Below are 25,187 nucleotides of genomic sequence, written 5' to 3' on the forward strand. Positions count from 1 at the left end.
GGAAGTGCTCCTGCGTGCTGCTCTGCGCCCAGCTGGTGTCCTGTGGTCCTCAAAGCACGCCGGGGTAAGGGGGGCTGGGAAACCGCGGGGCCGAAGCAACTGTCAGGGGCTACTGGAAACACCTGGCTTGGAGATCCTTATATTTTATATATATATTTATATATCTCCTGTCCTGGGTCGTCAGCAGCTGGGACAACTCATACCCGCTTGCTATCACCTCGTACTGTTCCATAAACGCCCGTTTTTTGACCCCAGATGGTGGTCTCCTGATCGGGCCCTTGTGCTGGTGCAGCCATGCTGCTCTCCAGCCATGGATATCACAGGTCGTCTTCCCTCCCCAAGGCTTTTCTTTGAGATGTTCCTTCAATTTGGGCTGAGACAAACGGATCCCAAGCCTGTCAGCTGCCCAAGGCCTCCTCTTCTCCCGCAGGCGCCCGAGTGGGATGCCGATACCCCGCTCCCCTACACCACGTTCAGCCAGGGCTGTACATGTTCAGCCCGCTGTTTCCAATTAGCTTGGCCAACATCTGTCCTTTCCCCAAGGATACAGAGCTTTTTCATGACATCACTCCCAAAAATACACAACCCCAACCCCCAGGCTTTCTGCACCCTTGGGGTCTGGAGTTTCTCCTGGCTCTGGTGCCTGCCCGTTTAGGCGCCTCGCTGCAGCCTTCCCCTGACCCTCCAGCACCTCCACAGCCTGTCTGGGTAGCAGAGGTAGGAAGGGGATCCTGGACGCTTCCTGTCCATCGCCGATGAAAGCAGAGCCAACTAGATGGAGTTTATTGGGTCCGGCATTGAGTATTTCTGGTGCTGGAGAGCTCGCAGCTCCTCTGGCGCTGACCCAAACCACCACCACCACCACGCAGGGGGGATGCCCCGGCAAGGAGCTTCTCCTTTCCAGGAGATGCACGAGATGTGATGGCATGAGTTCCCCTGCCATCCCCGGCCAGGTCTGTCCCCCAGGAACCACGCGGAGGAAAAGAGTCAGGCACGCATTGACAGCAGCGTCTTACAAAAAAAAAAAAAAAAAACGAAAAAAAAAAAAGCCTTCTTTATTGAGAGCAGCACATAAAAACCCAACAAAACCCAACCCTTCTTGGCTGCGGTACCCTCCGCTCAAGCAAACAAACTAACCCACTCTAGGCTGCGTTCCAGTAACAGAAATACTATGGTGGGGAGGAGGCAGCGCGCTGGGGGAGGAGGGGAGGGGGGCGCTGCCCCCAGGACTCGTACAAAAAGAAAAACAACAAAAAAACACACACAAAAAAAAGGCACGGGGTCATGGGGAAAAGGTGGTGGAGCGTCTCCTTCATATGCCAGGCACTTCGTGTTCCTGATGGTGGGCCCGTGCCCACAGGCATGCCTAGCACAGACGGACGGATGGACAGATATGCACGTGGCGAGCGGGGAGGGGAGAGCCTGGTGCTGGAGCCCGGCTCTCGCCAGGTGAGGGGGGGGCCGCGCACCATCCACACCGGCAGCCCGCGGGCTTTTCGGAGCCACGGAGAGGAGAGAGGCAAGGGGGGAGTACACTGGCTTGTGCTTCGAGTCCAGCAGCCGCTGGTGCCGCGCAGCGGGGTCGGGCTCGGCAAGGGGCCGCAGGAGTGCCGGGGGCTCCCCAGGCACCCGCGGGCCCCCCGCCCGCCCCGCCGCGTCCTTCCCCAGCCAGGGGCAGGGTGCTCAGGCTTTGCTGTCGGCCGGGCTGTCCCCGAGGGCGGTGGCGAGCTCGCTGAAGGAGGGTCGGTCCTTGGGGCTGGGCGCCCAGCAGCGCTGCATCAGCTTGGCGAGCCGCGAAGGGCAGCCCTCGGGGTGCGGGAGCTTCGTCTTTCCCGACTGCAGCCCTGGTGTGGGTTGGCGGGATGGAAAGGTGTTGGGAAGAGGCGTGATCCCCTCCGCGGCAGCACTGTGCTGCCAGGGGGGACACCCTGCTGTCCCCGAGGAAAGGGAGGGGGCTACGATGGCGGCGACAGCGCGAGGCGCCCCGCGTACCTGCGAGGACCTCATCGTCCGCCAGCGGGCTGTACGGCATCTCCCCATGCGTGAAGACCTCCCACATGAGCACGCCGAAGGACCACACGTCCGACTTGGTGGAGAACTCGTCCTCCAGCACGGCTTCGGGCGGCATCCAGCGCAGCGGGATCCAGGCCTGGCGGAAGTGGTAGTACTCGCTGCGGGCAGGACAGGCGGGCGGTGAGTGAGGTGGGCGCCGTCCCATCCCGGTGCCGTCCCCTCCCACCAGCCCCCTCCCCGACCGACCTGTTGTACACGTCCTTGCTGAGGCTCAGGGCCGAGACCTTGACCTGCCGCTGGGCGCTGACCAGGCAGTTCCTGGCCGCCAAGTCCCGGTGCACGAACCTGCCGTTGGAGAGGTGCTCCATGCCCAGCGCCACCTGCGTGCACAGAGACACCTGGCCCCAGAGGGATGCTGGCACCCCCTGCCCTCCCCAGAGCCCCCGGCCCCGCCGCGCTTCCGAGGCCGCGCTCCCACCTTGTGCTTGGTGCTGAGGGGCTGGGGCTTCAGGGACTCGTCCTTGCTCTTGGAGATCCTCAGGAACTGCTTCAGGTCCCCCTAGGAGACAGACGGCAGCTCAGAGGAAGCACCTTCCCGTGCTCATCAGTCCCATCGCTCCCACTGGGAGCACCGTGGAGCCTCTGTTCCTGGGCCACGGTCCTTCTGGTCCTCGCCCTGTAGGGCAAGCTAGTACCTCCCTACGGGCTAAGATCAGGGCAAGCAGGCCTGATGCTTCCAGGAGGTCATTCACGCCCCAAAAGGCTTCCTTCCTGTCCCCCCATGCCCACGCTCCCCATAAGAGCAGTCCGCATTTGCAGCCCTTCTGCAGCAGGGGGTCCCACAGCTTCAGGAGGAGGAGGAGGAGGGAAAGGACAAAGCCCCCCCCGCCCCCAGGTCTTGCAGGAGAACCCCACTCCTCCGAATTTTGGGAACACCGATAAGCTCAGCCTGGCCTCCCCAAAATCACTGTCCCTGTGCCACCAGCCTGGACCACGCCACACCCGCAGGGCTCCATCTCTGCCGTCCCCCCGCTCTCGCTTGCTGCCACTGCTGGCAGGGCCCTTACCAAGTCCACGTACTCCAGGACCATGTAGTGGGGCTCGGCCTCGCGGCACAGCCCCAGCAGCCGCACCACGTTGGCGTGGTTCAGCTTGCCAAACATCTCCGCCTCGCGCCTGAAGTCCAGCTGCAGCTGCTCGTCCCGCGTCTGCAGGCTCTTCACCAGGACCAGCGCTTCGCCCTCGCCGTCCTCTGCTCCTTTCGCCTTGGCCAGGAAGACTTCACCAAACTCCCCCTTGCCTGGAAGTGCAGAGCCGCACAGGGGAAGACAGCGCGAGTTAGGACAGCAAATTTAGGAAGCCCAGGGGCTGCAGGACCTTCCGAGCCCCAGCCCGTTGAGTTTTCTGGCTGGGAGGTTTCAGCCCCGAGTTTCCCGCTGAGAATTGGGATGGGGTGGCCCGGCGTACCCAGGGTAGTGATTGTCTGCAGGTTGGCACGGGGGAAGTGCATCTTGTCAGCGGCGCTGTGCCGCTTGCTGGCCCCAGAGCTGCTGCCCAGGTTGGTCAAGGCCACCTCCTCCTGGATCTCCGCCGTCGTCTGCCCGTTCTGCAGCAAAGCACCACCTACAGGGGACACGCGTGGCCTCAGCATCCTGCCCGGCTGTGCTGGTAATGTCACACTGGGGACCAGCCCCCTCCAGACCCCCGAGGACCCCATCCTCAGGCTGCCCTCCCCGCGGGCTCACGTCCGGCCCCATCCCTGCCAGCCCTGCAGCCACCCCTGAAATCAGACGCTGAGCGATGGCGTTGGTCCCAGAGCCAACTGGCCCCATCTGGCCTTGTCCGTCCCACGCCACGCTGACATCCCCGAGGGGTGGCCACATCCCCACTGCCCACTGAGAGAAGTCAGTGGATCAGATGCGTGGGGCGGAGAGGCCCCCGCTCACGGTCTTTTAATGCCCTAGAGACCCATGGGTCCCTCTGGCACCAGCTGCTGCAGCCTGACCCCCCCGATCCCGCGATGCTCGCCTTGGTAATCACCAGATCAGCCCGGAGTTTCTTTTACCACCTGGATCGAAGCACCTTACAATTAACCCCAGCAGACTTTCTGATTAGGAAGCCCGCTACGAATTTCCCCAGCACGAACAGAAGCCAGCGAGCAGGAGAAAACATTGCCTTGAGAAAGCAGCGAGCCCTGCGTTTCCCCTACAAGCTGCCTGTGTAGACAGCAAACCTGGACTTTTAGCGCGGGTACTGCTCGGATCAGACCTGGCGCTAGGAAGCGAGACTTTCCCGGGGCCGATTGTAAGGCGCAGGGCACAGCGCCCAGCTACGGTGATGCGTGTGCAGCATCACCCTGTGTCACTGCGCACACCCCATCTCAACTAGCCCAGCATCCAGGGAACACCTGGCCGTGCAAAAGAATTTAATCAGAGCATTAAGACCTGACCCAGCCGGAGGTATCCCCGACAGGAACCACGCGGCCCACGATCCCCATCCAAGGGTGTCGTAGGGCAGCACGGGTACACACACGCTCGCACCGCGTGCGCCCAAGAGAGGTCCCTGCCCTCCAGCACGTCTGGCCACGGTGACACGGCTTTGCCACAGGTAGGTTTGGCGCTGAGATGCTATAACTTAAGAGCCACGGCTACCGACAGTTGTCCTCTGCCACAGGCTGGAGTAATATTTACAGAGGAGCACAGTGAAAAACACCATCTGCCCTATAAATCAAGGCTCGGTGCTGCTTACGCTCGCCCTGTTTTTATGCTAATTGTCAGCAGCCCAGCGCTTAGAAACTGTTTGACCCTCCGCTGTCTGCAGCAGTGACTGATGGTGTCTCAAGACTGGAAGCCCGAAGCCAAGGGGATAATACAAGACTGCTGCGACCGTGCCAAGAAAATGCCGAAGGCTGCAGAGCGAGTACTGTGCTGCTGAGAGACAGCGCCAGCAGGCGGCCGCGGCAGGCGCTCCTGAGCACAGACATCGCCGATCTTTCACGGAGCTTTGATCGGACAGATGGTAACAAAGGGACCAGGGAGATGAAGTTTCATTTACACGGCCGGCAGCGCAGGGGGGGACCAAGTGCGGAGTGCCTGCTCTGCCCACCTGCCCGCACCACGTGAGCATCTCCTGCAGAAATTAGCACAGGCTGACACAAATTCAAACGCTCCCATCAGTCCACACAGCTGCTAACCTCCCCAAATTCCCTCCGTGTTCACCCAAAAAAGCAGCACGGTCAGACAGAGGGACACTGAGAGCAAGCACTCGCGTTGCAGAGGATGAGGCACACCAAGGACACGACCTTAGAGGGCGACTGACTTGTCAGGAGCGCATCGATCCGTAGGAAATCCATTGCAAGGAACCACCGCAAATCCATAGGGAGGTCAAATCTGGCCGGGTCCTGGGGGCACTGGGAAAGTCAGCTGGCGGCCAGCCGGGGAGCACTCATCCTCAGGTAGGTGCTGAGACACTTCAGGTCGCCCAGCTAAAGAGGGACCGCATCAGAAGTGACGGTGGGGAGTCACTCCACCGGAGCTGAGAGCAAACACAAAGCACTTTTCCAAGTGAGGCCACAGAAGGGCCAAAAAGGAGCAGAGACATCCGGGCAGCTGGGTGAGGGCTACAAGCAAGCCAGGACGCATCTCTCTGACAGCTAAACTGGTTCCAGGTGAAGAGAATAAGAAGGGGTAAAGTCTGGCAGAATAAAAAGAATGTAATAAGGACAGGCCAAAATAAAATAAAAAAAACTGAGGCAACCTGAAAAAGGATTAAAACAAATTCTTTCCAAGAGGATGTTGGCCAGAGTCTGCTGGCAAGAGCGGGCTGCCTGCAGGTTGGCCATGGGAGAGGCTTGCAGAGGTGACACTAGCAGGGCACAAAACTGCAGAGATGTTCCTGCATCCCTGCTCCCAGGACATCCCCCAGCCAGGCTTGTCTTCTGGAGGTTTGGCTCTGCTCAAAGTATCGATACAAGAGGGAAAACAGCGGCCAAACCCCGTGGCGATGCTCTGCCACACCTCACAGCTATCCCCAGAAGATGAGGACGCGGCTGAGTGCTGGAGAACTGGTGCAGGAGGAGGTGCAGGGAACTACACGGGGAGCAAAACTCGCCTGCAGCCCATCCCTCAGAAGACCTCACTGGGATCAACGATGCAAGGACAAACCTGACATTAGAGAAAGAGCTAAAACAGCTTCTGGAAATGAAAACGATGCTGCGGAGAGCTCGAGGGTTCACTGCAGGAGTCACGAGCTTGTGCACAGTGGGGCCCAGCAGGGGTTTTGCAGGGTCTTAGGGAACAGCTGTTAAAAAGCAGCTGAGCTGCCACGGGATGGGAAAAAATACCCTCTGATGGACACAAGGTGGTAGGAACCAGCGCAGTACATCGTATTGCCAACACGGAAGGGGTGCCGCTGCTGGCAGCTGCTTGCCAAAGCCACCAGCTCCGCTGGCAGCAAAGGTCGAGGCCAGCTGTGGGCAGCCGCAGAGCGATGCTGAGCACCGCGAGGTGCAGCCGGAGCTGTAAAACCGTGCCTGGGGAAAGCAGCCCCCACGTCCTGCTGTGTCTGCCAGCGCGGGGAGAGGTGCTAGGTGGCAAGGAGGTTCTTCAGGTAACTCGTTATGCTCCAAAGTGCCTTGCTGGAGGATGCTGGAGGTGCGTAAAGCTGTTACGGGTTTCGGAGACAACAGGGTGAGCTCCCAGCAGAGTTTGGGAGCGTTCAGCGAAAAGTCTCCCCTGAAGCACCAGGAGCTGCTGAACTGGGGTTTGGAGAGGCTGGCAGAGCACGACTGCTTCATAGGGATACCGCCTTTCCCTTGGCAAAGGGCGTGTGTGACCCCACAGAGGGGTGCTGGAAGCAGCAGCACTACTCCTGTTGCAGCAGGCAGGAACGGCCACGACACGGAGCTGGGACGCAGGCTTCGCACCAACTTGCTGGGCTCCCTTCCCCTGCCTATTTCTCACCTGGCAGCAGGTTTCTGCCCCCAGCCACAGCCAAATCCAAGAGCAAGATACCTTGGGGAGCTCCCTGCTCACCCTCAGCCCCCCCCAGCCCAGGGCTATGGGGCAGGCAGGGAAGCCCCCACCCCCGGGGGTACCGGCCTCACCGTTCAGACACTCCATTTCGGGCTCCTCGCCCTCCGGGTGCTTCTTCAGCCTCTTGGCTTTCCTCCGCTTCTTACAGTAGAACATCAGCCCCAGCACGATAATAATGTAGGCGACGGCTGCCCCCACCGAGAGCCCGATGGTCTGGATCATCTTGTAGGGCGTGTGGTTGCTGGGTCCCTCGTCCTCCTCTGCTGCCGGCTTGTCTGTGGGGCAGAGAGCAGCGAACCCGTGAGAGCACGGAGGGATTTCCCGAACCCTCTTTGGGAACGTGGCAGGGGAAGGCGAAAAACCCCAGCAGCAGGGCCCAGAGCTGCTCCAGGGTGGCAGGAGGCCACGTCCCGAGGCTGGGCACCTCCCTCACCTACGACGTAGAGGAAGGCCTCGCGGTGCTTGATGTTGCAGCTGTTGCCAGCGATACAGGTGTATTTTCCGGAGTCCTCGGTGGTGACGTCGTAAATGACCAGGGAGCCGTTGGGCATGATCTGGATCCTGCCAACCACACAGAGCCCTTTGCAAACATTGAGAGGGCAGAGGCAGGCGTGGGGCACCCGCAGCCTCGTCTCCCCAGGACAGCTCAGCCTCATATCCCTGCCGTAATCGTCCCAGACCTCAGCGCCCAAGAACAATCAGCTGCAGCTCAGCTGGGGCCAGGAGAGCCCTTGGACGTGGGGACAACTGACCACGTACCCCCCAGACTGGCAACCTGAGACCATGCTGTTGGTACCAGGTGCACACAATGAACCCCGTTCCAGTTCCGAATGGAGGCCGCGTACCTGGGCAGCAGCTTGCTGGGATCCAGAATCTTGTCCTTCCCTTTCCACTGGATGTGCGGCACGGGGTCCCCCTCTGCCTGGCACTGGAACATGGCCGTGTGCCCCTGGTACACCGTCGTGGGCTCTGGCTCCAGCTTGAACGTGACAAAAACTGCAGGTGGAGAGGATGACACGAAGGCTGTCAGCTCCTGGGAGTGACACCGAGCCCGCGTAGGAGAGCGGGGCCAGCACCAGCAGCGTGGCACATCCTCTAGGGCTGTACCCAAGGCACTGGCAAAACAGATGCTTGAGCACCATGGGGAAGAGCTCAGGGTCAGGAGAGACGTTTGTCCCTGCAGGGACATGCCACCCAGGCGGGGACATGCCACCCAGGTGACCCAAGAGAGCCGGGAGGCTTGCTGGGGAGCCCTCACCTGCTACCACGAGCTGCACGGTGGCGCGGATCTCGCCCTGCGGGCTGTTGGAGGCGATGCACGTGTAGTTCCCCGAGTCGCTCCTGCTCACCTTGTGGAAGGACAAGATGCCGGCGTTGTGGCTGACGTGGGACGGCAGGCTGCTCCCATCTGCGGGACGGCAAGGACAGGGATGTGGCGGCCACACGTGCTGCGCTGTGCCACGGGGCGGCTTCCCTGCTCTAGGCGGCCCTGCTTGAGCGGGGGCTTGGACCAGATGGCCTCCAGAGGTCCCAGCGCCAGTGGCCAATGTCTGCCACTCTGTGGGAGCTCCTGGGGTCCATGTCGGGGACAGATGTGCCCCAGCCAAGCCCCCCTCACCTGTTTTAGTCCACTGGATGGTGGGTTTTTCCCGGCCGGTGGCCGAGCAGGACACCGTCACCTCCTTGTTGAACTCCATGCACTGCAGCGGCTGGGGCGGGGGGGTGAACTTCAGCTTCTCTGCAAGAGACAGAGGTGCCCCGTTCGGTGCCTTGGCCATGGGGCGGGGGGCACCGGAGACCCTCCTGAAAGGTGAGAGAGCTCCCTGCAAGGAGAGGGAGCGGAGCGCGTGGCAGCACACCCACCTAGCACGTGCACCCGCGCGTAGCCCTCGATGCTGCCTGCCGGCGTGCTGCTCACACACTTGTACATGGTCCCGTCGTACACCTCCACGTTGTTGATGCGCAGCGTCCCGTTCTCCGAGATCTCGAAGCGTGAGTCCTGACCAGAGATGGGGGCGTCAACAACACTGTCACCAGCCCTGGAGCTGCAGGAGCGCCACGGGCAGCGTCCCCGCGCAGGGCTGGTGACAGCCTTGTTTCCCAGATAGGGGCAGCCCCGCTGAGACCCCCCCAGAGAACTGCCCCGTCACCACCCCAAAAGCACAAGGCACAGCCAGTCGTGCTCCCGCACCCCAGTGGGACGGAGAGGGTGCCAGGGGCAGTGCCAGGGATGCCAGGGGTGGGATCAAGGTGACAAAGAGCAGCAGCAGGGGAGGATGGAGCCCAGCAGAAGCGCCCGGGAGCAGCGGGGACTTGCCCTGTCGCCTCACCTCAGAGATGGAGACGCCGTTGCGGTACCAGGTGACCGTGGGTTTCAGGGAGGCCTTGCTGAGGCAGTGCAGGTACCCTGGCTTGCTCTCCTCCAGCTGGCTGTCCTTGGGCATCTCCACCCACTTGGGTACCGCTAGGCATGGAAGAGAGGGGTTACACGGGGCCCGCTCAGCACCCTACATCCAGCCCGGGTGGGCAGTTCACAACCAGCCACGAGATGTGCACAACCAGCACCTCCCCAGCTCACCCCGAGCACCCACCCAGCCCTTCCCGATGCTCCCAGCCCTTCTCAGAAAGCCGCCTACTAGCCACAGTGATGCTCAGCTCCTGTTTCTTCTCCCCGGCCTTGTTGGCAGCGTGGCACGTGTAGGTCCCCGCGTCCGCCTCAGTGATGCTGGTGAAAACGAGCTGCTCTGCCTCTTGGTACACCCTGCCGGCAGGGGGGATGCGCTCCTGGTTTCTCTCCCACCAGACCTGCGGCGTGGGCACGCCCCGCGGGGCGGCGCAGGACACGCGGTGCCCCTGGTTCGCCGTCAACACCTTCGGGGAGAAGGGGGCCATTTCTTCGATCTCTGAGAGGAGCGACAGACAGCAGGGCTCAAACAGGGCAGCGTGGCCGTCCCACCTGCATCACCACCCCCCCGGGAGCCACCAGCACCAGCAGAGAGCACGCAGGGAGTGAGGACGAGCAGTTTCACAGATAAACCAAACACCACCTTGTGTACTGGCCCGCTGCTACGTGGTCCCAAATCTCCAGAGGGGCAGGGCAGCTCTGGGACTCGCTGCCCGCCCCATCGCCGGCCCCAGGACCTCACCTGCCAGCTGCAGAGTCGCCTTCAGCACCAGAGCTTTCCCCCTCTGCCCACGGCCGACGCACTTGTAGACACCGGTGCTGCGAGCCTTCACCTGGGTGATCAGCAGGGAGCCGTTGGCGAACACGGTGGTCCTGGGCACGCGGGGAGAGGCAGACCTCAGCGGGCGTCTCTGCAGGACGTGGGGCACAGCCGCAGCCCCGAGCTGTCCTACAGGAGCCCACGGAACAAACGGGGAGACCTCTGTGCCAAGCCAAGGCTTCCCAGCGCGGGGGAAGCAGGGTGCAGGAAGAAGAAGGTGGGACGCGCGCTTCGTCAAGGAGACGTGCTAAGAAAAGTCTCTTCTTTGGAGCAGAGCTGGCTTTCGTGGAAAGAGGCACCCCCAAACAGGCCAGCTGGCACAGCCAGGAAAGGGAAAAGGGGGCACAAGGTGGCGCCCGGGAGCTGCCGGGCCACCGGGCATCTGGCACCCAGGTGGCACCACTTGCCTCGCACGGTCCCGCTGCGCGATCCCCGGCCCCAGCATCACCACTACGGGCACCCCGGCCAGGCTGGGAGATGCCCCGGGCTCTGGGGATCATCGTACGCAGGCATCTAGGGCTCCCAGCCCCACAGACTCCTCCGGGGACAAACCACTTCCTAAGTCCTACGCAGGGGAAGGCCAGACAAAAGCACCAGGGCTCCGCTGAACCCAAGCCAGCCGAGCTGAGAAGCCACCGCGGTGGCTGATGCTGAACGCCTGGCCAGGGTTTGGCCCCTCCCGCTCGCTTCTGGAACACGGTGCCCCCTCCCTGTGCCTCCCAGCCCTGCCCACATCACCGGGGTCCCTGTTACTTGGATCTGTTGGTGACGGGGTTGTCCTCAAAGAGCCACTCCTGCGTGGGAGGGGGCACGGCCGCGAACTGGCAGTCAAACATTGCCTCTTCGTTCTTGGTCACGATGAGGTCCTGCGGGACGATCACCGCCTGGGGAAAGCTCTCGTCTGCAACAGCAGAGACCACAGGAGGGTGAGGGAAGCAGGGGTACCCTGGGCTGCTCTTTACACCGGAGGAAACCCAAAAAAGAGCCGGGAGCACGCTGCACGGACACTGTGGCCCTGAAGGAGGCAGACGTGCCAGCACAACCCTAGTTCCCAAGCCAGAGCTCAGGGAAAGCCCCTTCTGCTTCTGGAGGGACCCGGTAAAAGAGCCAAACGCGCGGCTCACCGATGATGTTCAGCGTGAAGTTGTCCTGGCTGCAGACGGAGCCGACGGCGCTGCGGGCGCAGCAGTAGTAGACGCCGTTGTCATCGGGGCTGGCGCTCCGCAGGGTGAGGCTCCGCTCCTTGCTGCTGACGGCGTAGGTGCCACGGCCATCGGGGAGCGGGGCGCCGTCCCGAAACCACTGCCACGTGGGGCTGCGAGACAGGGGCGAGAGGGTGAGCGGGGCGCGGGGTCGGCGGCAGGGCTCCCTGGCGAGCACGTGTGCGGGGGGCACAGCCCAGAGATGGCCCCCGTTCCCTGGCTGTGCGCTCCCACCGCCGGCCACGACACACACACGAAGCTATGAGACATGCAGCCGAGTGGACGGGACATGATCGGGAAGCGACGGAGAGTGACCGCAGCACACCAAGCAGCGCAGCGACCGGGCTGTCACAGCCCGTCCTTACTGTGCTCCTCGCTACGCGGCTCCGAGGAAGCCGTTTGCCTTCTCCCCCGGTGCTCGGCCGCAGGCTCAATCCTGCCTTTCGCCTTCCCTAGGCTCTACTGCGTCCTCGCAGGAGAGAGGAGGAGAGAGAGACGGAGAGAGAGGGGGAAGAGCGCGCGGCGAAGGCGCGGGGGGGACCTCCGGCCGGGTCCCCTCCTCGGGGGGCAACCCTTACCGCGGGTGGCCGTCGACGTGACACCGCAGCACCACGGTGGAGGAAGGCTGGATCTCAGCTGCGCTGGCTGGCTGCTTCAGCACCACGCTGCCCGTCTCAATCCCTGCGGGATTGAAGGGAACGTCAGCCTGGCTGGCTCTGGCAAGTGCCAGCTCGGTAATAAATAACCGGGCACCGGCTTAGAAACATGTAAACCCCCGGAGACAGCGCGGAGCAAAGGGACGCCGCCCTGCAAATGTCCCGCTTTGCCCCGGGTGGCTGTTCCCAGAGGGATGAGGTGGGCTCTCAAGGATCTGCGGTGCTCAGGACACGCTTGGTGCAGTAACATCCATACAAACGGGGACGGCAGCATCTCTGACAGCCTTGGGAGCATTAGAAGATGCGGGGGCCTTGAAGGCGTGAAGGATGTGGTAGCCAGAGAGGAATCATGGAACCATTTAGGTTGGAAAAGACCTTTAAGACCGTCGAGTCCAACCATCAACCTGACACTACCACATCTACCACTAAATCACGTCCCTAAATGCCACATCTCTTAAACACCTCCAGGGTGGGGACTCCACCACCCGTTCCAATGCCTAACCCTGTTTTCCCCGATTAAATTCTTCCTGATATCCAACCTAAACCTCCTCCGGCACGACTCGAGGCCATTTCCTCGCGTCCTGCTTGCCCAGCCTGTGCTGCCTCAATGCCTGACCGTCGCCCCCCGTACACCCAAGCATTCCCAGCCCCGTGCCGTCCCAAAAGACCCCTCCCCGCACTCACACTTGATGTTGAAGGACGCGTTGGCAGTGCGCGCCTCCTCCCCGCTCAGCGAGTTCCTCGCCACGCACTGGAAGTCCCCAGCATCCCGGTGCCGGTCGACAGCGGCGAACTGGAGGTTGCTGCCTTCCTTGAAGCGCTGCTCCGTGTCCTGGACGGGCAGCCCGTTGTGCAGCCACTCGAACTCCACGTGGGCTGGGTCCTCCACCTCGCAGCGGAGGATGGCGCTGCGGCCGTGCAGGGCGTCCTGCGAGTACGGCTCCTTGGTGAAATGGATCATCGCCCGAGTCCCCACCGCTGCAGGACAGAAAAAGGAGGGCACGTTTAGGGCGCGTGGATGGGCAGAGAGGAGTCGGGAAGCACGAGGTGCTCACAGCAGCCTCCAGAGAGCTGGAACTGTGGCATTTTCATGTGGCATCCCCCCACATGGGGACGGGGCTGCCACGAGCCAAGGACAGCCCCCTGCTCCCAAATGTTGGAGCGCAGGCAGTTCCTCGGGGAACTCAGATGTTTCTTCGGGCTCCTCTTGTCCTGATTTTTTAGGATGTGTGCAAGCCCTAACCATGCAGCAGGATCGTACCCGAGAAAAACACCCAGGTACAGTTTCCAGGATTTCCTCAAAGCCTCTCTCCTTGGGGCCAGGTCTCCACCTCACCTGCACATCCTCAGGTATCACCCAGAAAAACTGCTCTGGAGCAAGAACGGCCCCCGGGAGCGAGGGAGCACAGCACAGAGGGCACAGCATCAACAGCCCAGGGCTCAACCCACTTGCGAGGAGAAACCGAAACAAGAAATCGCAGGGGCTGACCCCAGGGTCCGAGAGCGGCCGTGGGGTGGCTCTGCAGGGCTGGAAGCATCTCTGCCAGGAGGAAGAGAGCCACTTTCCCCCAGCCATAGCCAGCTGTGCAGCCTGAGCTCGTTTAGCAAAGATACAGGCGAGCTGCCCCGTGCTGCGTTTGCCGGGCGGCGCTGGGAAAGCCCAAGCACCCTGCCTCCACGCAACAAGCCCTGCCCGCGAGCTCGGTGCCTGGGGGACCTGGGGACAGGGCAGCCAGCGCGTTCCTCAGCCCACTCCTTCCTCAGCCCTGCTCGACGTGGCTGCCCTACAACGTACTCCTAAATCCGGCAGCCGCCCGGCCGCAGGCAGCCGTGCAGGCGCTCTGCTCCGGTTACCAGCTGGCCGCAGAGAGGCGAGCAGACAAAGGGCAATTCAGAGCACGCCGGTCGCTCCGGGCTTCTGCTCCCAGCACCAGGCTCTGCGGGGAAAGAGGCCAGGCCAGGCAGATGCTGAGCACCTTGGAAGCACTCTTCTTAGAGGGACAGAGAGAAAGCGGTCAAAGAGGCGCGCTCCCGGCACTGCGAGGAGTCGGAAAGAAAGGGTTCAGAAAGGATTGCGTCCTGCTGCCTCAGCATCCCCCGTGTCCCGGCAGGAGAATACCCACGCAGGAGAAGAAACCCTCGACACATGTTTCTGGCCTAAAAGCGTGGCTGCAGAGAGCTTTTTAGGAAAGCTCCGGCCCAGTTAGATAAACACGGCTCAAAGCTCAGCTCACTCGGAAACGCCTGGTGGGGTTTTACCCAGAGGATATCTCACGGAACCACAAAAACTTCCCGGCGAGGCGGCCGAGGAAGGCTGGGGAAGCGTGCAGGGAAGCAGGGCTGGTACCTGCAGGTCCCCAGGGCAGCGTTCCCGCACCCCACGGAGCAAATCATCCGCAGGGAGGGGACGGGCACCAGCAGGAAGGAGAGGAGACAAAGACCAGGTCACATCCCGGCTCTGAGAGTGTACGTGTGGCAGGGATCTGGATCCAGCACCCTGCACGCACCGAGGTATCCCCCTGCTCAAAATTCATCTCGTTTCTTCCAGGAGGCACCTCGCTTCACCTCTCGGGCTGCCCCCAGGACTGCAGCCCCCTCCGAAAGCTCCCCCAAGCCCATCTCTGCTCGAGCCGGGGGCGGCCAGGCGAGCGCATCCCGGCTCCGCCTGACGGGCCTGCATCTTGAAGCAATCCAGAAAGATCATTGTCTCCTTGCCTCACGACATCGCTGGGGAATGCGGCCTCGACCACAAAGCCCTCAGCTGCTGCGCAGCCCCGAGCCCTGCCGTGCCTGCAGCTCACCTACAGCCGCGCCGGGGAAGCAGAGCTGGGAGCAGGCGGCGGGGCCCTGTGGGACGCCCCTGCTCCTCCCCGCCATGGGCCACCCATCCCCGGGCATCTCCTTGATGAGCTAAAAGCTCTCGGCTGAGGACACGAGGGGAAAAGGAAAGGATCCGTTTTCTTTTTTCTTTTTTTTTTTTTACCCCAAAGAGCTTAGGTTAGCAACCTCTTGAGACACCGCAGCTGACGCAAGGACGTGAGTAATCCCGGAGCTGCTCGCAACCAAACAAGGAGCTGAAGGCACGGGAATAGGAATTGGGAAAGGGCTTCGAGGCTCCCTGGTTTGGGAAGCAAGCCCACGGGGCTTCTGCAGCTTGCAAGCCAGCCCCGCGCCCCAGCCAGGCCGCAGCAGCGCTACGCTTGCTGCCAGGGCTGCTCCGGCCAAGTTCGCCCCGGCTCAGCTCTGCCAGATGTGCGAGCCAGCTCCTCTGGTGCTCGGCATCTGGAACGGCAGATCAGAGGGGTTACAGCTCATCTGGAGCGCCCAGGGCACCAAAACCCGGGGGAAGCCCACCCTGTGCTTCTTCCGCCCAAGGGGAGCCCTCCTATTCTTCTTCTCCCGCTGGCAGGAGGGCAGCGGGACAGCTGGCTTTCGGGACTGAAAAAAAAGCCTGAACCACAGGTACCAGGATGCCACAGAAGGAGCCGGGTGCAGAAATCATCATGGCCAGCACCCCAAGCAGTTCGTCTTGTAGAGGACACGGCCGGCTGGCAGAGGACCTTGATCGCTGGGGAAGGCCCTGGGCACCTTGCAGTGACCACGAGGGGCACTTTCTTGGAGGAGAGGCCAGGGACACAGCTGGGGGAGAGGATGACGATGGCCTGAGATGCCCCAGCTCTCACCACTGACCAAGGTGGGTGGTGAGAGCAGCCCAAATCCATCTCCAGGCTGCAGCCTTTCAGCCTCAGAGTGAATAAGCAGGATTAGGAGACACCTTCACCATGCACGACCAACCCCAAGCAAAACCAGAACCCCAAGCCGCCTGCAGCCCTTCTCTGCCTCCCGCCGAGCAAGGACCGCAGGCCAGCGCCTGCTCCGTGTCCTGGCGAGGCTCTGGGTGCGTGCAGGGCCCCGCACAGGCCTCCCATTCACAGCCCAAGCAAGCCATGTGTTTCCTGGCACAGCTCATTACGAACACGCTCCTATAAACGCAGATTTTTGGCATGCCAGGACTGGGAATGGCACGCGGGGCAGCTTTTCGTCCCCTCCTGGTCGCAAGCACAGGGCCAGCACGCTTGTTTCCACCAGCTGAGGCTGCAGAAGCAGGCAAAAAAAAAAAAATCATTAATGCTTAATAACACAAGCAAGCCCCTGGCCGGGTGGGTCGGTCCCTGCAGCCACACCAAGCGGCTGCTCGGAGCACGCCTGCCCCGCACACAGCCCACCCCACGGCCCCGCAGATCCTGCGGAAACGGCAGCCGAGCCAAACACCCCGCGAGATTTGCATCTCCAAATGATTTCCAGCCAGCACGTTCCTCTCCGCGAGAGGTTCCATTTGAGAGAGCCTCCCGAACGGGTCGAGTTGCAATAAAGCCCTTCTCCCCCGCCAGGCCAGATGGAAATGGTTTGGTGCGGGCGAGGAGCTCTGAGCACGGCAGGTCTGCTCCGAGCGAGCCCGACATCTGGAAAGCCTTTGGGCGCCCATCACGTTAGCCTCTTAAAACCACAGCGTGTCCCACTCTGCTTAAAGGAAAAGCACCGACTCGCCCCGTGCCCAGGAAAAAAATCATCCCCTACGGGAGTCGCCAGCAGGGCTGGAGGGGTGCAAACTGGCCTTCCCAAGAGATGCTCTGCTAGAGAGGCTTTGGCTCCATAAACCTTCCAAGTGGGATTTACTGCTCCAGAGGAGAAGCGACCCAAGTTCAAAGCAGGCACGGAGACAGCCCCATCCTGCAGCAGCTGCAGACATCTGCTCATCCCACAGAACTCAGCCGCTTGGCCTGGGTCCCAGATGGGAACGGCAGGGCTGCTTCGCTCTTTCCTCACCTCCACCCCCGTGTGACAACGCACGACCACGTCTGCAGCAGACTGGGGCCACTGCAGAGCATCACGGACCTCAGCAGGAGCCCCACGGCAGCCACAGGCCCTCGTCTGGGAACGTTGTGGGACCCCAGCACCTCTCCCCGCCAGTCCCTGCAACCACCAAGAAGCCAACTGCACACTTCGAACCGAGCTTTAGAAGTATTTAGAACAAAAAATAAGAAAAAGAAAAGCCACAACCACTTAGCGCGATCCCCATTAGCCTCCCCGGCGCTGCTCGGAGAGCTGCAGGGGGTTCTCCCCCCCCCGTGGTTGGGAGTCCTCCCTGCCCTGCCACGGCCCGCACTTGGGAATGGCAAAGCCAAATTTCAGAGTGGTTAAAACAGCAGAACAAAGCCACCGGGGGGCTGGGGACCGTAAATCAGCCGCCTGGCGAGGCAGCGCTTGCCGCACCGCACCGGGGCGCAGCCGTCCCCGGGAAGAGTGCCGGAGCAGGCAGGAGCTGCTCGCACATCCGTGGCAGGAGAAAACCCCAGGATCACCGAGAAAAAGGCTCCAGAGCGTGACCCCGCTTTCCTGTAGGGGGAAGGCCGCAAGCAGGAGCTGGGAACCCCGCTGGCCCCATTAAACCCTCCGCAAGGCCCCGCCAGCCGAAGGCTCCCGCGCAGACACCGCGCCGGCCGGGCTGCCAAGCCCCAGCGAGGAGCGCGAATGCTTCGGGGGTGACTCAGCACCGGTGACGGCGCTGGCTGCGCCCGCCGGCCCTGCCAACTGAATCTCCCGGGCGTGCTCGGGGCCCTCCAGCAGTTCCCCGGCTCCCTCCGGACGGCTGATTTACGGCCGACGCGTGCTGCCGGCAGCGCGGCAGGTCGGAGGCGCAGCTCTGATCGGCGGGGCCCGAACGTGAGCCATCGGTGAGCCCCGGTGGCCAAGGACAACGGTGTCCTGGCCTGCATAGCGTGGCCAGCAGGACGAGGGAAGCGACCGTCCCCTTGTACGTGGCACTGGCGGGACCGTGCCGTGATCACTGTGCTCAGTTCTGGGCCCCTCACTACACGGAAGATGTTGAGATGCTGGAACGTGTTTAGAGAAGATCAGCGAAGCTGGTGAAGGGACTGGGAAACAAGACACATGAGGAGCAGCTGAGGGAACCGGGGCTGCTTAGGCTGGAGAAGAGGAGGCCGAGGGGAGCCCTCATCCCTCCCCACAACCACCTGAAAGGAGGGGGTCAGTCTCTTTTCTCAGGTGACAAGCGATAGGACATGAGGCGACGGCCTCAGGTTGTGCCAGGGGAGGTTTAGGTTGCACATCAGGAAGAACTTCTTCATGGACAGGGTGGTCAAGCGTTGGATGGGCGGCCCAGGGCAGTGCTGAATCCCTGGAGGTATCTAAGGGACGTGTGGACGTGGTTTAGTGATGGGACTTGGTAGGTCAGGCTGACTTGGAGATCTTGAAGGATTCTTCCTGAAGGATTCTTCCCAGCAGGGTAATTCTGCGATTCCCCCATCCGACGGAGGCAGAGCTCTCTGGCAGACACAGCAAGGGTGTTTTGCGTTTCTGCCACAGAAGGGAACACAGCAGGCAGACGCCAAGGAGAGCCAGGACAAGCCCCGTGCTCCCTGCGAGCAGCCTGGAAGCACGACGCCTCCCCAAAATTCAAGCAAAGGCATGTGAGAACGCCGAGGTCCTTGCCAAGCAAAACCCACCTGGTGGTGGAGGAGCACCCGGGCGGCACCACAGCGCCAGGCGGGTCCTGCCGGTGCCAGAGCTGGCTCAGGGCTGGGGGAGAGACCCCAAACCAGGCACAGCTCAGCACGGGCTCCACAAACACCCCAAGGGCAGCAGAGCGGGGAGAGCAGCCGGGGGCTGGCCAGGAGGAGGAGGCACAGCCAAGAACTTGGAGGCTTGCGCTGTTCTCAGGGACTCCGAGCCCACCCCTCCAGCCTCGAGGAGGCTGTGTGGAGACGGGGACGACGAGCGAGGCCGTGGGTCCGGCTGGAGGTGAGCGAGCCTCCGGAGCATCCTGCTTCTCCACTTGGGTTCCCGCAGGTTCGACCTGTTTGCTCCCCTCCCCTCCCCTCGGAAGGGGAGCAGCACTCCTGGGAAAGGCACTCCCGACAGCACGCGCCAGCTTCTCCCAGCCGCCCCAAATTGCCCCGCACATCCAGCAGGGCTGCAGACGAGCACAGCTGCCAAAAGGCCATCGGGGAGAGACCTGAAATGGGCCCGCTCCACCGGCTGCGTCGGTGCCTCTCCCACTTGTATGGGCTCACGAGCCTCTCAGGGGCAGTCGGCACGGGCTGCTGCGTGTCACACACCGCCACCCCTCGTCACACCGCCGTTCTTCCAGCAAAAAGCATCATCCACAGCTCCCCTGCTCCAGCCGTTCCCTGCGGGGCCGCAGACTTCATCCCACTCCGTCTCTTCGTCGCTGGAAAGCTGACAGGTAGCCCCAGCTCACGGCCGCCGGCAGCAGGGAGGGCACAGAAAGGCACAGACCCTTGTTTATTTTCATCAGAGCCACTTCTGAACCTATATTAAAAGCCACAAAAATAGGAGAGCAGCCAGAGCAGCTAGTATTTCCTGTGCTCATGCAATATTAATTAAAAGGTGGCTTCTCTGGGAAGCGCTGCTGTACTACCTCTCTGCTAAAAACGGAGACAAGTCGCTGAGTGGGGAAAATGTGCAAGCAGGGCACTTTTGGGAGCACTTTTACAAATCGATAGCTCGGCAGAGCACTCACCGCTGGCAGGCCTAATGCAAAGCCCCAGCGAGAAATGAGAGCGAAGCCCAGGTATAACTTGACTCACCGAGACTGATCCGGTGATCGAACCTCCTTGAGAAACAAGTGCTTCTGTCCACAGCAGCAGCACGGCCGATCCCCAGGGCGCCCGGAGAACACGTAACTCTTCCCGGACAGCCACTGACCCACGGCGTGCTGTGGTGGGGCCAGGAGAGCAACCAGGGAGAGGAGGGACGGGAGGCAAAGCTGGAGAAGGAATAGCTGCGCCTGGGCCAGGGCAGCGGGAGAGAGGCAGGACTTGATGCGGCCGAAGGCTACAAGCACACGCGAGGCATGGGGAAAGTCCTCAGGAGCTGACCCAACAGAGAAAAAGCCACGTGTTGCCCCCAGAGCTAGACTTTTCCCTCGGATCTCGGCGGATACCATCTGCTTGGAGCTGGCTGGAGGACGGGGAGGTCTCACGGCACCCGGGATGTCTCCCCGTTTTCCAGCGCTCGCGGCAGGCAGGAAGGAGGGAGAGGACCCAAGACAAACAAAGAGCAGCGCGCAGGAAGCTCTGTTTGCTTTGGTCCGCGATGATCTTCAGCTGCTGGAGGAGACTTTGCGCGTTGGCCCCCCTCCAAGAGGCAACGGGCTGACGTTCCTCAGCAGCACCAGCTCCTCTCCGCTCCCGGGGACGCTTCGGGCAAGCTGGATGTGCGCAGCCCTGCGAGGCTGCCGGGTTTTATCGCCTCCCGTCGCGCCTTTGCCGGGAAAAGGACCAGAAAACCACCACCTTTCCTCCCACCGATGCGGGCACCCGCTTGGTGGCTTCCACGGAGCCGAGGCCACGCCGCAGCAGGGGGAGCGAGGACACGCAGCAGAGCACGCTGCGTGGAGAGCAACAAAGGCACCTGCAAGCCGCGGCTTGTCCCGCCTTTAACCATTTGGAGAGTCGCTGTGTGTTTTGGAATCAAAGGCTTTCTTTGTGCTCCCGAGGAGGCCAGCGAGCAACCCTAATGAGGAAAGTTGTTTATACGAGGGCTTAAGCAACGCGGCGCCCATCTCACGCCAGCAGCGCGTTTGACAGCACGGGCAGAAAGCCCACGTTGCCTTCAGCCCTCCCCTGGGCAGCGAGGACGGGGCCCGGCCGCTCCATGCCGTCGCTCCTGCTTCAGGGCACGGAGGACAGAGAGAGTGGGACCGCGGTGACAGTCCCCGGGAACTGTGCCGCCACTCTTTGGGGCGGCCCGAGCTGAATTTATGTCACCCAGGAGCCGACACACAAGTCACTTTGACCCCAGCCCCGTCCCGCAGGAGCTCCCCACGCACGCAGCAACCCCCGTCACTTCTTCCCCGCCTGCAGCGTCTCATTGCCCAGAGCTGGAGGGTTCGCGCACCTGAAAGCTGACGTGCCACCCCGTTTTCCAGACGGCAGCCTGCCCGTACCAGTTTTCCTGCGGAGCCCCGCCGCTGACGTAACCCCCCCCAGCCCCACAGAGGTCCCAGCCGCCCCGCAACCGCGGCTTCGGCGGAGGCGCCCAGGACGCGCTCTGGGGCCCTACGTAAGCAAAAGACAAACGCCCCAAAATCAGGAAAATCCTGCTCCGTTCTCACCAGGAGAGAGGTCATCGGCACCCCAACACCTCGTGACTGCGGGGTCATCGGTTGAAACCTCCTCCCCAGACACACAGCTCGTGTGTCCCCGCTGTGCGAGGGGAGAGGAGCCGGCGGGCGCCCACCACTGTCCCCTTGGATCCGTCTGGTTTTGGTTTCTCCTCTCTCGGGCACCCCGATGCCTCAGCACCCCTCTGTTCCCCACCGACAGGGAGGTTTTAAGCAGCGAGCCGGGCCTTGCCTGGACACCACCTAATGCTTTACGGGATTAAAACGAGATCTCAAGATGGGTCCTCGCGGGACGCCTTCACCGAGGGGTCAAAATGGGAGAGGGGAGATTTTGGAGAGTTGAGCAAACCGAAGAGCCTACAAGGAGTACCAAAAGCACCTACCCAGCAGCTGTCCCAAAGCGCCCCGGGACGAGCAGGCTCAGGAGAAGGCCAGCCCCGTGTCCCAGGCTTCCAGAAGCTGCACACTGCTCCGAGGTGCCCCTCGCCTCTCCTTTTGCTGATGGCACAGCACGCACGGGTCACCTCTCAAAGGCAGCCTCTTCTCCGAGCAGACAGAGAGCGCTTCCCCGAAAAAAGGCAAGGCTTAAATTAAGACTAAGAGTACTGTACGGCTCAGCCTTTTAAGCTCAGGAAAAACATTTTTGTATTAAATCTTCAAAAAAAAATAAAAAAATGCTGGCACACGGAGCGAGGAACGGAGCTGGAGCAGCAGTCAATGAGAAGCACATGCACTGCAGACCTGGCTGCCAACACAAATTGATGCTTTGAAACAAAGACCACTTGTGTTTGGCTCGAAGATCTTCCCCAGCTACTCGGCGGGGGCTGCGCGGACTGAGAGGAGACACAGGTAAAGACCAGGGGGTGGCACTTGGTGCCGAGCACTTCCCCCGAACAAAGGAACGACCCCAAATGGAGCCCCTGCCTCGGTGGGGCGGCACGGGTCCATCCTCCTCCCGCTGCGGCGTGCCAAAGGAGGAGGAAAGGTGAGACAAACCTTTGGGTAGGACTCCTCGCTCTGAGCTCGGGCGGCATCCCCACCTCACTGCTGCCAAAACCTCACGAGGACACAGGGCGGGAGTCGCAAAGCGCACGCGGAGCCGCGCAAAAAGCCCCAGAACCTGCAGCATCCTCACCTGCTCCCCACCGGGTCTCCGTCGGAGAGCAAACCCTCCCGTGCCCAGCGGTGGGATCGCTTCTTGCAGGCATGCTGGCACACGAGGCGCGCTGCAGCAGCGCTTTAACCCCACCGGCGCGAGATAACATCTGCTCTCCCAACAGATGCGAGGCATTTACGAGCGGCAATTGGATGCCACCCCCCAAACATCCTCCAGGCAAGGAGCGGGACGCGGAGCCAGACCACCCAAGGGGCACCCCTGCCGCGCCGATGCCCAGGAACCACCCGGTATCGGCTGTCAAATCGCCATTTTTTTCCCCCAAAATGCACTCGTTGATTTCTTCTGTCCCTGTCCCTCTCCCACCTCGAGCACGACCAGCCTTCTCCAGGGGGGCGCGCACAGTTTTCACAAACCCCCCCCCAAATTTAACATCACCACCCCGCAGGATCTAACGCCTCACAAAGGAGAGATGCCTCCGTGCCTCGCCGCCCTCCAGGCCTCCCCAAAACCACCCAGCCCACGAGGCCACCGCCCCCGGCCCCGTCTCCTCGGGGTCCGGGCAGACAATCGCACGTCCCCCCCCAACCTCGGGGGAATTTTCCTACCACCACGGCGGCGGCGACCGCCTCGACAAAGAGCACGTTTGTGCCCGAGCCTGCTGCTAAATGCGCGGTTGTTCCCGGATCCCAAATATCGAGGGCTGTGGAAACACCCACTGCTAACGCGGAATGCTTCGCATTCCAGGTTGGAGAGCCGCGCTCGGAACCGTTCAGGGAGGAAAGAGTGTTTATTCACCGGAGAGAGGTGTAGGGCCGGCTATTGACTTAAGCCCACGTGTACTCGCTGGAGGACAGCTTTGATCTTCGCGGCCCAAGCGGGAGATGAATTGCAACGGAGGGAAGAAAAATATTAGTGTAAAGCTCCCCGAGCAAATACCCGCAGCCGGGCCTCATGGCCTTCAGATCTCTTTCAAGTGCCCTGTCGCCCGGCCCCGCTCTCCCCTCGCCTTTCCTCCCAAACCCTATGCGCCATGGAAGAGGCACTGCTGGCCCTCCGGGGCCACGCTCACTGCCCGCCAGGCCTCGAGGCCGGCCGAAGGAGCGCCACAAAGACGCGCGGTCCTGCCGGTGAGAGCACCCATCACGCCGTGGAACCACGGGTGCTCGCGGTGGCTGGAACACCTGCCTCCGATCGACCCGAGACCGCGTTTTAGGAGATGGGAGGGCGGTCTGGGATCGATTAGGGGGCCGGAGGACGTCCCGAAGCTATGCGGGAGGTGACATCCCTCCCTCTGCTGCCAACTCTTGGTAGTCCAAGAGGCAATGGACCCGCTGCGGGGACAAAGGAGTGCCCCCAGCCGTGGGGTCCCCATGCCTCCAGAGCCCCGCTGCGTCAGGAGCTGCACCCCACCGAGGGCACCTCTGGGTCCCGAAGGACACCAGGTGGTTCTGGATACGGGAGCAGCGTCGGCTTCTCACTGCTTGGCCCCAAAACGTCCCAGAAGTGTGCCGAGCAGCACAGCTTTCCGGACGCCGAAGGGATGCTTGCTCGGATCAGCCTCTGCCGTGCTCGGAAGCAGACGGCGGCTTGGGCGCGAGGAGCAGAGGTCGCCCACATCGTGCTGCTGGGGGTTTGTGTCGGACTCTTGAAACCCGAGAGGAATTCCGAGACCTCATCCGGCCGCTCCCGTTTTCGGAGGTTTTGCGCTTTAGGCTCGCAAGCGGGCGCGGGGAAGGCACCGCCGCGCCGAGACGCGGGATGCGAAGGCACGTCCAGAAGGAAAAGAGACATTTGGGGCTTCGGGGCTCGCCAGAAAAGTTGACTCAGCGAATATTTCCCCGCACGCTCCGGCCGAGGGCGCATCTGGCGTCGCCGCCGTTGAGAGGGGGCTCGGCCGGGCAGCCCGAGCAGGAGGAGGAGGAGGAGGAGGAGGAGGAGGAGGAGGAGGAGGAGGAGGAGGAGGAGGAGGAGGCGAAGGGGCCGGGAGGCCCGGAGTACATACGTGGCGCGGGAGGGATGAGCATCCACGGGGAGAGCACGGGGAGGTCGGCGGCCTCCCTGCCTCCAACCCTCCCTGCCTCCCTCCCTCCATTCCAGCCTCCTTCCACTCCAGCCTCCCTCGCTCCCAGCCTCCCTCGCTCCCAGCCTCTCTCCCTGCCTCCCAGCCTCTCCCCCAGCCTCCCCCCTTCCTTCCCAGCCTCGCTCCTTCTCCCCCAGCCTCCCCCCTTCCCTCCCAGCCTCTCCCCTCCCCAGCCTCCCCCCGTCCTCCCGCAGCCCCCACCCCCCCCGGTCGGTGGCGGCTCCGCGGGGCCCGGCCCGGCCCCGCACTCACCGAGCACCAGCAGCGCCCGCACCGCCGCCATCCTCCGCCCCGTCCCGTCCCGTCCCGCACCGCCCCGCGCCGCTCAGCGCGCGCCCCGGCCCCGGGCCATGCCGCCCCGCCGGGAGGGGCTTCCGGGGGCGGCGCCGGCGGAGGGAAGTGGGCGGGGCCAAACCGGGAGGGGCGGGGCTAAACCGGGGGCGTGGTCAAAGGGGGGGCGAGGGGGAGGAGGAGGGAATGAAAGGGCTCCGGTGGTTACTGAAAAGGGGAAATAAAAAAAACACACGCACAAAAAAAAACAAAAGCAGACCAAAAAACAGACACGCACACAAAAAATAGACAAAAACAAAGCAGGCAAAAAAAGACAAAAAAAAAATCAAAACCAGACAAAAAACAAAAAAAGACAAAAAAAATCAGAGAAAAAGACAAAAGACAAAAAACAAAAGAACAAAC

The 25,187-nt window shown here is 62.1% G+C and overlaps 1 protein-coding gene and 1 long non-coding RNA gene across 2 annotated transcripts; both read right to left on the reverse strand.

Annotated features, from left to right (window-relative positions):
* Nucleotides 1-1,008: 1,008 nt before the first annotated feature.
* On the reverse strand, nucleotides 1,009-24,904 carry PTK7 (protein tyrosine kinase 7 (inactive)). The gene is made up of 20 exons (XM_080584628.1): nucleotides 24,747-24,904; nucleotides 12,813-13,106; nucleotides 12,051-12,153; nucleotides 11,395-11,585; nucleotides 11,024-11,171; nucleotides 10,193-10,323; nucleotides 9,683-9,949; nucleotides 9,377-9,510; nucleotides 8,910-9,045; nucleotides 8,665-8,784; nucleotides 8,305-8,454; nucleotides 7,892-8,042; nucleotides 7,480-7,607; nucleotides 7,118-7,321; nucleotides 3,481-3,636; nucleotides 3,081-3,313; nucleotides 2,492-2,572; nucleotides 2,260-2,411; nucleotides 1,993-2,171; nucleotides 1,009-1,844 (listed from the first exon to the last, which is right to left on the reverse strand). The coding sequence occupies exons 1-20, from the start codon at nucleotides 24,775-24,777 to the stop codon at nucleotides 1,684-1,686; spliced, it is 3,150 nt and encodes a 1,049-aa protein (XP_080440754.1). The 5' UTR covers nucleotides 24,778-24,904; the 3' UTR covers nucleotides 1,009-1,683.
* On the reverse strand, nucleotides 18,676-24,167 carry LOC308191796. The gene is made up of 2 exons (XR_013948281.1): nucleotides 19,760-24,167; nucleotides 18,676-19,481 (listed from the first exon to the last, which is right to left on the reverse strand). It is a non-coding gene; the product is annotated as an uncharacterized lncRNA (long non-coding RNA).
* Nucleotides 24,905-25,187: the final 283 nt, after the last annotated feature.

The sequence above is a fragment of the Anser brachyrhynchus genome, assembly GCF_964034855.1.
Source record: "Anser brachyrhynchus genome assembly, chromosome: 3".
Classification (NCBI taxonomy): Eukaryota; Metazoa; Chordata; class Aves; order Anseriformes; family Anatidae; genus Anser; species Anser brachyrhynchus.